Genomic DNA, 17,816 nt, shown 5'->3' with positions numbered 1-17,816 from the left:
ATCAAATCAACCTGAGCATAGTTCCTTCTACGTGTACCCCTTCATGGTTTCCCCGTCGCTCCTCAATCTTCACGCGAAGCCCTGGCCCGTTAAGTGCGTGTCGGCTGCTATGCCACCCTCTCCACCCACCCCCACTGCCATCACCTCCTGACTTCCACATGGTCTCCGGTCAGGAATAAGGCCTGTGGCACCTCAGTCGTGGTCTTCAGCCCCCACCCTCCTTCTGGGCATTCAACATGCCTGGGAGAGCCACCCCCACCCCGCCAGCCTCCTGGCCTCACAAGCCTGGACTGGCTCAGCGCCAGTGAGGAAGTCTCTTCCCCCTGACCCGCTACTCCCTCAGGGCCACTTCCCGCACTGTCCCCAGCGAAACCGCTCCCCGAAATGCCCGAGTCCAGCATCCCACACTGACCGCCCCGTCCACCCTCCACCTCCCGTGGGAGGTCTCCTCCCGGATGTCGGACAGACACCTCCGGCTACCTCCGAATGACAGAAACAGACACCGGTCAGAGGCACGGCCCTGGAGTTAACTCCTTTAATGTCACGTGCAGACACAAGGCCTCCCTCATCTGTGGGCGGCTTCGGGGTCCGGACGAGGGGGCGCGGGCATCACCACTTCCGAACTCGGGGCATCCCATCCACCCGAGGGGAGGTGGTGTTCTCGAGGAGACCCCTGAGGTGCTGGTTGCTGCCCAGGGCTCGCTGCACGTGCTCCGGGGTGATGCGCATCTTGTGGCTGTCCAGAGCCTCCTTGCCCGCCAGCTCCAGGATGTTGGCCGTCAGGTACTCGAGAACGGCGGTCAGGAAGACCGGGGTGGACGCGCTCAGGCGCGGGGCGTAGCGACCCTCTCGCAGCAGGCGCTCCACGCGGCTGACCGGGAATTGCAGCTCGGCTCTCCTGGAGCGGGACACCGCGTGCCTCCTCCGTCTGCGACGGTGCCGGCGGCGGCGCCTCCCAGACATGCCGCGTGCTGGGTTGGAACCCGATCGGCCCGGCCTGACCGTCCCGCTGGCCCGAGGGTGGCAGGATGTCGGCGCCGACTCCTACCAAGTGTGCCCCTCACTGGTCAGGGAGCTGCTTATATGACACCTCCGACATTATGATGTCACTGGTGTCACTGGTGTCACTGTGCCCTGCTCAGGACTGGCCTGGAAACATCCGTGACAGAAACCTGGTCTCCCTGTTGACTGCACTGGACCCTCTTTACGAGGGAACTCTTTCTCCTGGCCCTCAACAGTCTAGTACAAACAAGAACGGGAACCTTTCCACTGACACAGTGCTCTGTCTTGAGGACACTCCCCTCCAGGTTACCTGGTCCCGGCCTTCCATGGTCTTTGAGCTCTTTGACAGCCCTTTGAAAATTGCTAGTCACGGACACACATACTGAATGCTTTGTCCAGTAGAGGTCCAAACTAAACCCAATTTTGCCCCCGTTGACACATTTAAAGATTATCAATATTTCTACGTTCTTTGGATTCTCTTCTGGATTGGTTACAATATCCGCCAATTCCTCATCAGTGAAGACTCTTAACACATTTTCATGTTACATCGATATAAAGGTCATGAGTTCACTCTCTTTGAAAATATCTTCTAACTGTTTTGGAGGTCACAGTGATATGCCCACTAGATTCACCAGTCAGAGCCAGATAAAATTCAAAGACAAAAAAGTGTACCTCATTCTCAGTTAATACCCAGGGGTGTCTCATTTCTTCTAGGTGAATCCAAAGCACCAAGAGCACTTTGTTGATTTTTTCTAATTTAAATTTTTAATAATTTTAATTTCCTTCTCTGCTAACTTTGTGTTTCTGTTTCATTTTTGTTCATTTACAGCCAATGATTTATTTTTATCGTTAACCAAAATGACTGGGGGGGGGGGGTGCCTGGGTGGCTCAGTCAGTTAAGCATCCAACTCTTGATTTTGTTTCGGGTCATGAGCTCAGGGTTCACGGGTTCAAGCCCCGCGTTGGGCTCCACTCTGGCAATATGGAGCCTGCTTGGGATTCTGTCTCCCTCTCTCTCTGCCCTTCCCCTGCTTGCTCACTCATTCTCTCCCTCTCACAATAAACATTTTTTAAAACAATGGTTCAGAGTTTGGTTTTAGGATCTGACCATGTGGAAATCTCTCAAAATGAGTCCAAAGAGATCTAGTTTCTTTTGGGTGAAAGACAAAACACAACCTCATTTTCCAGTCTTTGTTCAAATCCATTAAGAACTGCATACTCTCTGAGGGGAGAAGAGCTTTTTGATATCTGGACTGAGGAGATTTGCTGTTTCTGTGTTATACTTGACATATGCCTGAAATTATAGGATTGAAGCTATAAGCTCTACTTGTCTGGGCCCATATGTCTCTGTCTTTAATACACAAAGGTCTTCACCTTTGATTGTGTGAGTGTACGATGTTTTCCTACCTCTGAATGATATTAACAGATTGTAAAATCTCTTAAATTAAGGGAGCTCTGTTCTTAAATAGCATTTCTAGATAAATAATTGCTTACACACATTGAGTATTTCCAAATTTTCTTGAAAATAAGGAAACTGAACTATGATACTTTAAATGAGGTAGATTTAAACAATATATATTCTCCCAGAAACTAAATCACAACTATTTTAAGATATCAAATTCAATTTAAGTAAATCTTTAGCAAACAGGACTAGTTCAATCGTTTAGATTTAATGAAAACAACTAAGTCCTTTCTCTTTTATCAGTGTTAACTATAACACAAATATGCATTTATCTACTACTCAGGTATGTTCTTCCTAAACTTATAAGCTTTTACTGACCACATAAACTGGTGTTAATGTATTTTATGTTTAAGATTATGATATATATATATATATATATATATATATATATATATAAATTTATAATTAACCAAATTGAATCACTGGTTGGACAAACTTCATTCTACAAAGCAATCACGTTTCATAGTATGCCAACGAGAAGATAATTTTTAAGATTTCTAGATAATGCATAACTTTGGACTGATAGTTAATGGGCATTCAATACATAGCTAATTTTTTTAATGTTTATTTATTTGAGAGGCAGAGAGAACAAGTAGGGAAGGAGAAGACAGAGAGGGACAGAGAGCCCCAAGCAGGCTCACCGAGCCCTGTGAAAGACTCTAATGAATTGTGAGATCATGACCTGAGCCGAAACCAAGAGTTGGATGCTTCACTGAATGAGCCACCCAGGCATCCCATAGATGCCTAATTTTTAAGACACAATGTTGAAACACTGATAACTAGGTATAATTCTAGTTCATATATTTTTGCTTCTTATTTGCATATGCTACAAAGAGGCTCTATTTCTGAGCCTGCCCATGACCATGGTCATTTCTGCCACAGTGAGAAGTTATATAAGTATGTGGCTGAGTAATTCTGGGATAGGTGTGTTCATGAAATCTGCTAAATCCACTAACATGAAAGAAATTCACAATTATTCACCCTGTAGTTTTCACAATAAAATACAAGTGATTTTGCTTAAAAGTTATAACTAACATACATGAGTGAGAGTCCACTAGGAGTTTCAAGATGACGTGGGTTTTCTGTTTCTTTGTTTAAAACAGAATGTTTCTGTTATGGAGTAAAATGGCATGTTGGTTCAGAATGTAACAGACAAATTTGAAGGACAAAACCCGAATGCACACAGAACGTTACGGGAGGTTTGCAAAAAGAGAATCTGAAAAGGAACAAAATTTAAAAAAAAATTTTTTTCCAAATCTGGTTCAGTTCTAATAAGTTTGTTCACAAGAATTTCAAAGAGCTCCTGGACCCTTCAGAATCAAATATTAGTGTTGGAAGACCTAGCCTCAGCTTTCAGACAACGAAATAAAAGGCATCCAAATTGGCACAAAAGAAGTCAAACCTTCACTCTTCGCAGAGGATGTGATACTCTACACGGAAAACCCAAAAGTTTCCACCAAAAAACTGCTAGAGATGCTAGAGGAATTCAGGAAAGTCGCAGGATATAAAATCAATGTACAGAAATCGGATGCATTTCTATACACCAGTAATGAGGCGGCAGAAAGAGAAACGAGGAATTGGTCCCATTTATACACTGCTCCAAAAACCTTAATATACTTAGGAACAAACCTAACCAAAGAGGTAAAAGATCTGTACACTGAAAACTATAGAAAGCTTATGAAAGAAATTGAAGAAGACACAAAGAAATGGAAAAACATTCCATGCTCAAGGAATGGAAGAACAAATATTGCTAAAACGTTGACACTACTGAAAGCAATCTACACATTCAATGCAACATTATCAAAATAACACCAGCATTCTGGGGTGCCTGGGTGGCTCAGTCAATTAAGTGTCTGAATTTGGCTCAGGTCATGATCTCACAGTTTGTGGGTTTGAGCCCCGCGTCGGGCTCTGTGCTGACAGCTCAGAGTCTGGAGCCTGTTTTGGATTCTGTGTCTCCTCCTCTGTCTGCCCCTCCCCTGCTCATGCTGTCTCGCTCTGTCTCTCAATAATAAGTAAACGTTAAAAAACATTTTAAAAAAAGAAAAGAAAAGACAACCAAAGCTGGAGGCATCACAATCCCAGACTTTAAATTATATTACAAAGCTGCAATCATCAAGACAGTACAGTACTGGCAGAGAAACAGACATAGATCAATGGAATAGAATGGAGAACCCAGAAATGGACCTACAAATATATGGCCAACTAATCTTCGACAAAGCAGGAAAGAATATCCAATGGAAAAAAGACAGTCTCTTTAGCAAATGGTACTGGGAGAACTGGACAGAAACATGCAGAAGAATGAAAACGGACCACTTTCTTACACCAGACACAAAAATAAATTCAAAATGGATGAAAGAGTTTAACATCTACAATCAGTTGACTATAAGGAAAGGAAATTACCATCACACAATCAGTTGAAAGTCTAAAGAACAAAAACTGAGATTTCTTGGCAAAGAATTTGGCCACACTGTAACGTAGAAATCTGGCCAGAGTTCCCAGCCTGCTGGACTGCCTTACAGAATTAGGACTTGTTAGATCAGATAACCACATGAACCAATCACATGTATATGTACACACATGCAGAGATAAGATATAGATAGATATAGATATAGATGTAGATGTAGATGTAGATATAGATATAGATATAGATATAGATATAGATATAGATATAGATATAGATATAGATATATCCTATTGGTTCAGTTTTTTTTTTTTCTGGAGAACTCTAATGCACCAAGGGGATTTTATTAAAATCCATAAGTCTAGAACCGATTCCATACTTTTTTGAAAAAGGGTAACATCATTATGCTTACAGACACTGAGTCAAAAACTCTTTTTCTGCCTTTTCTTTTACATATGACAGAAAAAGGTAATTTCACCTGTAGTTGCACTTTTATTGTTATGCCCTCCCACAAGAGTTTTACTTATGAGAATTATCACCAAGTTGATCTCAGCCATAAGTATCTGTCTCCTCCAGTTTGTTATTTTGATTTACACTGATGCTTCCCTGAAGGCCTTATAAGCCATCTACAGCCCAGAGATTTTGCCTTCAGCAACTAAGGATGGTCTCAGAACCATAAAAAAGGACAGTAACTTAGACACCTCAAGAATAAACTCTTAAGCACAGGCTTCTGATGTCATCACATAATCACCTTTAAGATCATGTCAGTGGACAGAGAATCTCAAAAACACCTTATTTGAGGGGGTGGGTTCATGACACAACTATTACAATGCCCAGTGGAAGAAGACCTGGATTTGCAAATTGAAAGGCCCGAACCATAAAATCAGTCCTTGATCCTAACCCTGTCTGAAATAAAACACAAGTAAAAGTTCTTGAGAGTTGTTGCTCGTGCTTACCCAGAGATCCAATAAACCCCGACATCTCTGTATCCAAGAGAGTAGCTTCTTTATCCCAGAGGAGAGTATTACACACTTTCTCTCTTGAGGCTCATCTCTCAGGCTATAGTAGCAGAGGAGCCCCAACAACAGGTACGAGAACAGGACTGGCATACTCACTGTTCTGCCCATTGGCCATGGGACGTTTGGAGAGTTGAGGGTCAGCTCTGGGCCAAAGTGGCCTCAGCTATAAAATGGACACCCTAAAAAATAATTCCTGTCCTCTGTGCCCCACTTACCCACTGTCAGTACAGACTTTTGTTGGGAAAAGCTCAGACTGGTAATTGTACACCTTGAGCAGACCTCTGGAACAATTTTGTCCAACCTCCTCATTTTATAGCTGTGGAAGCTGATGCGCCCCCAAGGAAACCACACCCGTGGGAGACCAGAACCTGACTTTCCTCCCTCTTCTGGCACTCTTCTGTCCCAGGATGTCATGAAAGCTCTCTCCTCCACAGTCGAGTTGGTGAATTCCTTTCATCCTATGTGCCAGAACCCAAGCGTCCCACAAGGACACTACCTGACCTGCCTCCTTGCCGCCAACCGGTTTCCTTTCGATTTTGTTTAAAAAGATGCAGTGGAGAGAGATTTTCCCCGCAGCGATTTCAAAACCCTGAATACATGACGTACCAGTCTTCTGTTTTCATGAAGGACTCTGAAGCAGAAACACTAAATGAAACATCAAATACGGGTCCTATTCGAGGCCTTTCCTAGATTTGAAACCATACTCCTTAAAGAATAAGATAAAATAAATTCACTCTTACAGTGCTATCCAAATGTGATTTAGGGACTGATGTAGATCATTAAATTATGTTACTGATTAGCGACGACCGGTTCGGAAATGGTCAGCCTTTAGCGACCTTTACAGCAATCGTGGGTTTTGCCACAACATTTAAGTGAGTGGAGTCTTCTTGTTGAACAGAGTATATACTAGTTCAGATGGTGCTGAATTCGAGTGAAGAGTCAAATGTAAACTCCATTCTAGTCCTACGAAAATAGGACCACATATCAGTTCACAATCTATCTGAACAACAGAAAATACTGGCCCCATACCAAAGACAGCTGTGAGGAGCACTGTGCTGTTCTAAACTATTGAAGGAGAGAACTTTACCCTTCAGAAAACTGGTGTTAGGATGGTGAGGATAACGAACTCAAGCAACTTTAAGAGACGGGACGGTACTGTAAAGGAGTGACGTGGGTCATACATGAGATACGACGGCGAAGGGTGAGCACTGTGGCAAACCAGAGAGGCCCAGTAGTCACGGGACAGCAGCCAGACATCTTCATGTGACAATAAACACGTGTGTGCAGACATGTTGACTTCACCCGAGAAGCCAGTGACTGAGGTTTTTATGTTAAAAATTCTTTATTTTAAATGCTGGCAGCTGATTAATTTTCCTGTAAATACATCACTGTAGGCCTAATGATCCCATCTGCTACCTGCATTCTGGCCACACCCTGTAGGATGTCAGATTGAGGAACTAAGGGAGCCTGGGCCTTCAAACGTCTCTGTTCCCAAAGGCTGTTCTCAGTGGGAGCCCAGCCTAATCCCCATGCCTTGTGCTCATGCCAACCCCGAGCCCACACAACCTTCCAGATTCCCCCAGACTCAACTCTTGGGCTCATCTCTTCTCACACATTATGTTTTCTGCTGTGCTGACCCGTCTCTGACCTCAGCCTGTCCTCATACACCTTTGGATCCCACACCTAGTTTGGCAGCTACACACCCTCCAGCCCCGGACCCCAGTCACTCTGGTTTTAGTTTCCCATTCCCAACAGGGCACTGGTCATCAACGGTGTCCTCCCTCCAGGGCCCAAGCTAGAGCTGATCCTTCCTCACCATCCTCCACCTCCTACTTTTTTGAAATGCACAAAGGGCCTAAACTTGGTGGCTCATTCTTTCCCAGGAGCAGTGATTCCCCCTCTCCACCTGCCTCCCCTGAGTGGAGGATTCCTGTGCACGTGTAGGAGGGGGATTTGGCAGGGGCTGCATTTACACCCATCCTGTACTGGCCCTGGCCCCCATGTTTCCTGTGAAATCCACAAGCATAGCTGAAGCACAGTTCTTTTTTTTTAAATTTATTATTTATCGAGAGAGAGAGAATGAATGAATGAATGAATGAATCCCAAGCAGGCTCCATGCTGTTAGCACAAAGCCCAACATGGGGCTCCGTCCCAAGAACCATGAGATTATGACCTGAGCTAAAACCAAGAGTCAGCCGCTTAACTGGTTCAGTCACCCAGGCTCCCCTGAAGTACAATTCTTAAAGGGATGGCAGTATTGCTCTGCCTGATTGTCCCATGCCCCTGTGACCACAGAGGGCTTGCCAACACAGGGTCATTAAACCTTCAAATTCCACTTTGGACACCAGACAGTGTGAAGGAGCCCAGGAAGTCTGGCTCCCTACAGGTGTCACAGAGACCATTAGTGTGGACTACTGCATGGACTGTAAAGTGACCACCTGACCACACAGGTCTGCTAACCCAACATGGTTTATCCACCTACACTCACCTCTCTGGCCTTAATGTTTATTTTCGAGAGAGAGAGAGAGAGAGAGAGATAGAGAGAGAGAGAGCAAGCAAGCAAGCAAGGGACGGGCAGAGAGAGAGGGAGACACAGAATCCGAAGCAGGGTCCAGGTTCTCAGCTGTGGGCACAGAGCTGGATGTGTGACTCAAAACCACGAACCATGAGACCATGACCTGAGCCAAAGCTGGACGCTTAACAGACTGAGCCCCTGAGGTGCTCCTCTCTGGCCTTTATAAATTCCTTTGCTGGGCCTTCTGGTGAAGTACCCAGGGGACTATTTTGTGCTAAAACAAGCCAAAGCCATGAGCCAAATCAACTGCTTCTAAAAATCAGACAGCTTTTTAACCAACATATCAAGATCTTAGCACACTGACTGATTCCCTGGCATGATCCACCCTGGAGGCAGTCCCTGTTGGCTGAAGGACACTGAAATATGAGAAACCATGCCCTGGTCACAAAGAAACTCAACTTCAGGGATGAGGTGGCAATGTGGGTGCTATCCTATAACCAGGTGAAGGCGAATCTCCACCTGCAACTGCGAGACAGAGAGAGAGAGAGAAAGAGAGAGATACCTGCTTGCTACTCAAATGAACACAGGAGTAACAGTTGAGCTTGGCTAAGGCAAAGAGGGCTTCCTGGCTTCCTGGCTACAATAAATCACAACTTGGAAAGGCAGACATCTTCACAGTGAGGTTTCTGTAACTATTTGGTTGAATGGCATTGTGGAGCAAGAAAAGTTTCTTGGATTTGTACGAGCACATATTCAAATCAGCACTAAACACAACCCTGACACTATTATTGTCAGGACACTCCTATGAAGTAGGTAAAGGCTAAGCCAACACCATCCTTTAAAAGATGGTGGCAGGAAGCAGAGAGAGGGTGAGTCCCCAGGCAGAGGGGAGCAGAGAGGAAACCAGGCTGAGGCCTGTCTGGTTCCTGGGTGTACCTCTGGCTGCTTCCTCTGCGTGGCACTCTGTCTCTCCCCAAGGTTCAGCAGGCTGCGGTCTCACAGCCAGTGGCCCAGGCCCCCGGCCATCACGTGAGATCCAGGCCAGGGGCACCTGGGGAAGCACGCCTAAGCATGTGGTCTACAGAAAGGGAGAGACGTGCAGCTACGCACTCAGGGCGCAGCCTGTGCCGGGCGCTGCGCTATGCGCCAGTTGACAGGCACGCAATGACTTAATCTTGGCAAAAATCCAAAGATGGGGGAACCCTTATTATCCCCATTTCACACGGGAAAGTGCTTTTCAGAGGCAACAGAGGAGTGTCCCACATCACATGGCCACAAAGTGGTGAACTGGGATGGCCAACCCAGCTCCTCTGATCCCTTTGTCGACGCTGCCTAGGCAACCTCTGACCAGCCCTCTGTGACAGTCCAGGGGGCTGCGGGGGGGGGGGGGGGGGGGCCTTGAGCACATGATGAACCGGGGAAAATATTAAGTGTTGACAGTCACAGGAAGGGGAAAGACTGCCAGAACACTTGACGTGACAACTCTTTTTAACCCAAAACACCACAAGAGTCTTTGTAAGAACTGTATGTCCTCCCGAGTCCAGCACTTGGGACAGAACTTACACGGAACACACTTGTACCTCTCCAAACACGTATTCAGCCACTGATAACTCTATGTTGCTCCATCAAGTATATGATCGTAGACGGGTTAGGTGTTTCATGGAGAATGAGATTACTACAGGAGTTTATAATGGAGTATATTTCTAAATAAATCTATTAACAATAACCATTAAGAACTTCATAGGATTGGGACACCTGGGAGGCTCAGTCAAGGGTCTGCCTGTTGGTTTTGGCTCAGGTCATGATCTCACAGTTCCTGGGATCGAGCCCCGCATCGGGCTCTGCGCCGGTGGTAGGGAGTTCCCTTGGGATTCTCCCTCTCCCTCTCGTTCAGCCCCTTCCCTGTATGCTCTCTCTCAAAATAGAGAAACATCAACAAATGGTTTTTAAAAAGAACGTCTAGGATCGCATGTCTTAGGCCAGATGCTACCTTTCATAGTACTATACGGGTGACCAGGGTCCGCGAGAGAGGGCAGAAGGATATACTCCACAGAGTACCGCAGCACTAGCTAATAATCCCTACCTCGAGCCCTTTTTTGGAATGAGGTGGGGTATAAGGCCATCAAATCAACCTGAGCATAGTTCCTTCTACGTGTACCCCTTCATGGTTTCCCCGTCGCTCCTCAATCTTCACGCGAAGCCCTGGCCCGTTAAGTGCGTGTCGGCTGCTATGCCACCCTCTCCACCCACCCCCACTGCCATCACCTCCTGACTTCCACATGGTCTCCGGTCAGGAATAAGGCCTGTGGCACCTCAGTCGTGGTCTTCAGCCCCCACCCTCCTTCTGGGCATTCAACATGCCTGGGAGAGCCACCCCCACCCCGCCAGCCTCCTGGCCTCACAAGCCTGGACTGGCTCAGCGCCAGTGAGGAAGTCTCTTCCCCCTGACCCGCTACTCCCTCAGGGCCACTTCCCGCACTGTCCCCAGCGAAACCGCTCCCCGAAATGCCCGAGTCCAGCATCCCACACTGACCGCCCCGTCCACCCTCCACCTCCCGTGGGAGGTCTCCTCCCGGATGTCGGACAGACACCTCCGGCTACCTCCGAATGACAGAAACAGACACCGGTCAGAGGCACGGCCCTGGAGTTAACTCCTTTAATGTCACGTGCAGACACAAGGCCTCCCTCATCTGTGGGCGGCTTCGGGGTCCGGACGAGGGGGCGCGGGCATCACCACTTCCGAACTCGGGGCATCCCATCCACCCGAGGGGAGGTGGTGTTCTCGAGGAGACCCCTGAGGTGCTGGTTGCTGCCCAGGGCTCGCTGCACGTGCTCCGGGGTGATGCGCATCTTGTGGCTGTCCAGAGCCTCCTTGCCCGCCAGCTCCAGGATGTTGGCCGTCAGGTACTCGAGAACGGCGGTCAGGAAGACCGGGGTGGACGCGCTCAGGCGCGGGGCGTAGCGACCCTCTCGCAGCAGGCGCTCCACGCGGCTGACCGGGAATTGCAGCTCGGCTCTCCTGGAGCGGGACACCGCGTGCCTCCTCCGTCTGCGACGGTGCCGGCGGCGGCGCCTCCCAGACATGCCGCGTGCTGGGTTGGAACCCGATCGGCCCGGCCTGACCGTCCCGCTGGCCCGAGGGTGGCAGGATGTCGGCGCCGACTCCTACCAAGTGTGCCCCTCACTGGTCAGGGAGCTGCTTATATGACACCTCCGACATTATGATGTCACTGGTGTCACTGGTGTCACTGTGCCCTGCTCAGGACTGGCCTGGAAACATCCGTGACAGAAACCTGGTCTCCCTGTTGACTGCACTGGACCCTCTTTACGAGGGAACTCTTTCTCCTGGCCCTCAACAGTCTAGTACAAACAAGAACGGGAACCTTTCCACTGACACAGTGCTCTGTCTTGAGGACACTCCCCTCCAGGTTACCTGGTCCCGGCCTTCCATGGTCTTTGAGCTCTTTGACAGCCCTTTGAAAATTGCTAGTCACGGACACACATACTGAATGCTTTGTCCAGTAGAGGTCCAAACTAAACCCAATTTTGCCCCCGTTGACACATTTAAAGATTATCAATATTTCTACGTTCTTTGGATTCTCTTCTGGATTGGTTACAATATCCGCCAATTCCTCATCAGTGAAGACTCTTAACACATTTTCATGTTACATCGATATAAAGGTCATGAGTTCACTCTCTTTGAAAATATCTTCTAACTGTTTTGGAGGTCACAGTGATATGCCCACTAGATTCACCAGTCAGAGCCAGATAAAATTCAAAGACAAAAAAGTGTACCTCATTCTCAGTTAATACCCAGGGGTGTCTCATTTCTTCTAGGTGAATCCAAAGCACCAAGAGCACTTTGTTGATTTTTTCTAATTTAAATTTTTAATAATTTTAATTTCCTTCTCTGCTAACTTTGTGTTTCTGTTTCATTTTTGTTCATTTACAGCCAATGATTTATTTTTATCGTTAACCAAAATGACTGGGGGGGGGGGGGTGCCTGGGTGGCTCAGTCAGTTAAGCATCCAACTCTTGATTTTGTTTCGGGTCATGAGCTCAGGGTTCACGGGTTCAAGCCCCGCGTTGGGCTCCACTCTGGCAATATGGAGCCTGCTTGGGATTCTGTCTCCCTCTCTCTCTGCCCTTCCCCTGCTTGCTCACTCATTCTCTCCCTCTCACAATAAACATTTTTTAAAACAATGGTTCAGAGTTTGGTTTTAGGATCTGACCATGTGGAAATCTCTCAAAATGAGTCCAAAGAGATCTAGTTTCTTTTGGGTGAAAGACAAAACACAACCTCATTTTCCAGTCTTTGTTCAAATCCATTAAGAACTGCATACTCTCTGAGGGGAGAAGAGCTTTTTGATATCTGGACTGAGGAGATTTGCTGTTTCTGTGTTATACTTGACATATGCCTGAAATTATAGGATTGAAGCTATAAGCTCTACTTGTCTGGGCCCATATGTCTCTGTCTTTAATACACAAAGGTCTTCACCTTTGATTGTGTGAGTGTACGATGTTTTCCTACCTCTGAATGATATTAACAGATTGTAAAATCTCTTAAATTAAGGGAGCTCTGTTCTTAAATAGCATTTCTAGATAAATAATTGCTTACACACATTGAGTATTTCCAAATTTTCTTGAAAATAAGGAAACTGAACTATGATACTTTAAATGAGGTAGATTTAAACAATATATATTCTCCCAGAAACTAAATCACAACTATTTTAAGATATCAAATTCAATTTAAGTAAATCTTTAGCAAACAGGACTAGTTCAATCGTTTAGATTTAATGAAAACAACTAAGTCCTTTCTCTTTTATCAGTGTTAACTATAACACAAATATGCATTTATCTACTACTCAGGTATGTTCTTCCTAAACTTATAAGCTTTTACTGACCACATAAACTGGTGTTAATGTATTTTATGTTTAAGATTATGATATATATATATATATATATATATATATATATATATATAAATTTATAATTAACCAAATTGAATCACTGGTTGGACAAACTTCATTCTACAAAGCAATCACGTTTCATAGTATGCCAACGAGAAGATAATTTTTAAGATTTCTAGATAATGCATAACTTTGGACTGATAGTTAATGGGCATTCAATACATAGCTAATTTTTTTAATGTTTATTTATTTGAGAGGCAGAGAGAACAAGTAGGGAAGGAGAAGACAGAGAGGGACAGAGAGCCCCAAGCAGGCTCACCGAGCCCTGTGAAAGACTCTAATGAATTGTGAGATCATGACCTGAGCCGAAACCAAGAGTTGGATGCTTCACTGAATGAGCCACCCAGGCATCCCATAGATGCCTAATTTTTAAGACACAATGTTGAAACACTGATAACTAGGTATAATTCTAGTTCATATATTTTTGCTTCTTATTTGCATATGCTACAAAGAGGCTCTATTTCTGAGCCTGCCCATGACCATGGTCATTTCTGCCACAGTGAGAAGTTATATAAGTATGTGGCTGAGTAATTCTGGGATAGGTGTGTTCATGAAATCTGCTAAATCCACTAACATGAAAGAAATTCACAATTATTCACCCTGTAGTTTTCACAATAAAATACAAGTGATTTTGCTTAAAAGTTATAACTAACATACATGAGTGAGAGTCCACTAGGAGTTTCAAGATGACGTGGGTTTTCTGTTTCTTTGTTTAAAACAGAATGTTTCTGTTATGGAGTAAAATGGCATGTTGGTTCAGAATGTAACAGACAAATTTGAAGGACAAAACCCGAATGCACACAGAACGTTACGGGAGGTTTGCAAAAAGAGAATCTGAAAAGGAACAAAATTTAAAAAAAAATTTTTTTCCAAATCTGGTTCAGTTCTAATAAGTTTGTTCACAAGAATTTCAAAGAGCTCCTGGACCCTTCAGAATCAAATATTAGTGTTGGAAGACCTAGCCTCAGCTTTCAGACAACGAAATAAAAGGCATCCAAATTGGCACAAAAGAAGTCAAACCTTCACTCTTCGCAGAGGATGTGATACTCTACACGGAAAACCCAAAAGTTTCCACCAAAAAACTGCTAGAGATGCTAGAGGAATTCAGGAAAGTCGCAGGATATAAAATCAATGTACAGAAATCGGATGCATTTCTATACACCAGTAATGAGGCGGCAGAAAGAGAAACGAGGAATTGGTCCCATTTATACACTGCTCCAAAAACCTTAATATACTTAGGAACAAACCTAACCAAAGAGGTAAAAGATCTGTACACTGAAAACTATAGAAAGCTTATGAAAGAAATTGAAGAAGACACAAAGAAATGGAAAAACATTCCATGCTCAAGGAATGGAAGAACAAATATTGCTAAAACGTTGACACTACTGAAAGCAATCTACACATTCAATGCAACATTATCAAAATAACACCAGCATTCTGGGGTGCCTGGGTGGCTCAGTCAATTAAGTGTCTGAATTTGGCTCAGGTCATGATCTCACAGTTTGTGGGTTTGAGCCCCGCGTCGGGCTCTGTGCTGACAGCTCAGAGTCTGGAGCCTGTTTTGGATTCTGTGTCTCCTCCTCTGTCTGCCCCTCCCCTGCTCATGCTGTCTCGCTCTGTCTCTCAATAATAAGTAAACGTTAAAAAACATTTTAAAAAAAGAAAAGAAAAGACAACCAAAGCTGGAGGCATCACAATCCCAGACTTTAAATTATATTACAAAGCTGCAATCATCAAGACAGTACAGTACTGGCAGAGAAACAGACATAGATCAATGGAATAGAATGGAGAACCCAGAAATGGACCTACAAATATATGGCCAACTAATCTTCGACAAAGCAGGAAAGAATATCCAATGGAAAAAAGACAGTCTCTTTAGCAAATGGTACTGGGAGAACTGGACAGAAACATGCAGAAGAATGAAAACGGACCACTTTCTTACACCAGACACAAAAATAAATTCAAAATGGATGAAAGAGTTTAACATCTACAATCAGTTGACTATAAGGAAAGGAAATTACCATCACACAATCAGTTGAAAGTCTAAAGAACAAAAACTGAGATTTCTTGGCAAAGAATTTGGCCACACTGTAACGTAGAAATCTGGCCAGAGTTCCCAGCCTGCTGGACTGCCTTACAGAATTAGGACTTGTTAGATCAGATAACCACATGAACCAATCACATGTATATGTACACACATGCAGAGATAAGATATAGATAGATATAGATATAGATGTAGATGTAGATGTAGATATAGATATAGATATAGATATAGATATAGATATAGATATAGATATAGATATAGATATATCCTATTGGTTCAGTTTTTTTTTTTCTGGAGAACTCTAATGCACCAAGGGGATTTTATTAAAATCCATAAGTCTAGAACCGATTCCATACTTTTTTGAAAAAGGGTAACATCATTATGCTTACAGACACTGAGTCAAAAACTCTTTTTCTGCCTTTTCTTTTACATATGACAGAAAAAGGTAATTTCACCTGTAGTTGCACTTTTATTGTTATGCCCTCCCACAAGAGTTTTACTTATGAGAATTATCACCAAGTTGATCTCAGCCATAAGTATCTGTCTCCTCCAGTTTGTTATTTTGATTTACACTGATGCTTCCCTGAAGGCCTTATAAGCCATCTACAGCCCAGAGATTTTGCCTTCAGCAACTAAGGATGGTCTCAGAACCATAAAAAAGGACAGTAACTTAGACACCTCAAGAATAAACTCTTAAGCACAGGCTTCTGATGTCATCACATAATCACCTTTAAGATCATGTCAGTGGACAGAGAATCTCAAAAACACCTTATTTGAGGGGGTGGGTTCATGACACAACTATTACAATGCCCAGTGGAAGAAGACCTGGATTTGCAAATTGAAAGGCCCGAACCATAAAATCAGTCCTTGATCCTAACCCTGTCTGAAATAAAACACAAGTAAAAGTTCTTGAGAGTTGTTGCTCGTGCTTACCCAGAGATCCAATAAACCCCGACATCTCTGTATCCAAGAGAGTAGCTTCTTTATCCCAGAGGAGAGTATTACACACTTTCTCTCTTGAGGCTCATCTCTCAGGCTATAGTAGCAGAGGAGCCCCAACAACAGGTACGAGAACAGGACTGGCATACTCACTGTTCTGCCCATTGGCCATGGGACGTTTGGAGAGTTGAGGGTCAGCTCTGGGCCAAAGTGGCCTCAGCTATAAAATGGACACCCTAAAAAATAATTCCTGTCCTCTGTGCCCCACTTACCCACTGTCAGTACAGACTTTTGTTGGGAAAAGCTCAGACTGGTAATTGTACACCTTGAGCAGACCTCTGGAACAATTTTGTCCAACCTCCTCATTTTATAGCTGTGGAAGCTGATGCGCCCCCAAGGAAACCACACCCGTGGGAGACCAGAACCTGACTTTCCTCCCTCTTCTGGCACTCTTCTGTCCCAGGATGTCATGAAAGCTCTCTCCTCCACAGTCGAGTTGGTGAATTCCTTTCATCCTATGTGCCAGAACCCAAGCGTCCCACAAGGACACTACCTGACCTGCCTCCTTGCCGCCAACCGGTTTCCTTTCGATTTTGTTTAAAAAGATGCAGTGGAGAGAGATTTTCCCCGCAGCGATTTCAAAACCCTGAATACATGACGTACCAGTCTTCTGTTTTCATGAAGGACTCTGAAGCAGAAACACTAAATGAAACATCAAATACGGGTCCTATTCGAGGCCTTTCCTAGATTTGAAACCATACTCCTTAAAGAATAAGATAAAATAAATTCACTCTTACAGTGCTATCCAAATGTGATTTAGGGACTGATGTAGATCATTAAATTATGTTACTGATTAGCGACGACCGGTTCGGAAATGGTCAGCCTTTAGCGACCTTTACAGCAATCGTGGGTTTTGCCACAACATTTAAGTGAGTGGAGTCTTCTTGTTGAACAGAGTATATACTAGTTCAGATGGTGCTGAATTCGAGTGAAGAGTCAAATGTAAACTCCATTCTAGTCCTACGAAAATAGGACCACATATCAGTTCACAATCTATCTGAACAACAGAAAATACTGGCCCCATACCAAAGACAGCTGTGAGGAGCACTGTGCTGTTCTAAACTATTGAAGGAGAGAACTTTACCCTTCAGAAAACTGGTGTTAGGATGGTGAGGATAACGAACTCAAGCAACTTTAAGAGACGGGACGGTACTGTAAAGGAGTGACGTGGGTCATACATGAGATACGACGGCGAAGGGTGAGCACTGTGGCAAACCAGAGAGGCCCAGTAGTCACGGGACAGCAGCCAGACATCTTCATGTGACAATAAACACGTGTGTGCAGACATGTTGACTTCACCCGAGAAGCCAGTGACTGAGGTTTTTATGTTAAAAATTCTTTATTTTAAATGCTGGCAGCTGATTAATTTTCCTGTAAATACATCACTGTAGGCCTAATGAT

At 44.6% G+C, this 17,816-nt stretch overlaps 2 protein-coding genes across 2 annotated transcripts; both read right to left on the bottom strand.

The window, feature by feature from the left end:
- Window positions 1-506: 506 nt before the first annotated feature.
- On the bottom strand, window positions 507-1,065 carry LOC122477007 (histone H2A-Bbd type 1-like). The gene has a single exon (XM_043569936.1). It carries the CDS (start codon window positions 961-963, stop codon window positions 610-612), a length of 354 nt encoding a protein of 117 aa, XP_043425871.1. The 5' UTR covers window positions 964-1,065; the 3' UTR covers window positions 507-609.
- A 9,964-nt stretch (window positions 1,066-11,029) lies between these two features.
- Window positions 11,030-11,588, bottom strand: LOC122477011 (histone H2A-Bbd type 1-like). Its single transcript, XM_043569942.1, has one exon. The coding sequence runs from the start codon at window positions 11,484-11,486 to the stop codon at window positions 11,133-11,135; it is 354 nt and encodes a 117-aa protein (XP_043425877.1). The 5' UTR covers window positions 11,487-11,588; the 3' UTR covers window positions 11,030-11,132.
- Between the last annotated feature and the right edge of the window lie 6,228 nt (window positions 11,589-17,816).

The sequence above is a fragment of the Prionailurus bengalensis genome, chromosome X (genome assembly GCF_016509475.1).
Source record: "Prionailurus bengalensis isolate Pbe53 chromosome X, Fcat_Pben_1.1_paternal_pri, whole genome shotgun sequence".
Classification (NCBI taxonomy): domain Eukaryota; kingdom Metazoa; phylum Chordata; class Mammalia; order Carnivora; family Felidae; genus Prionailurus; species Prionailurus bengalensis.
Note: the sequence above shows the minus strand (reverse complement) of the source record. Positions and strands in the feature narration are given on the sequence as shown.

Excerpts from the sequence above, each read along its gene's own strand:
- LOC122477007 (XM_043569936.1), bottom strand. The coding sequence starts at position 963 with ATGTCTGGGAGGCGCCGCCGCCGGCACCGTCGCAGACGGAGGAGGCAC.
- LOC122477011 (XM_043569942.1), bottom strand. The coding sequence starts at position 11,486 with ATGTCTGGGAGGCGCCGCCGCCGGCACCGTCGCAGACGGAGGAGGCAC.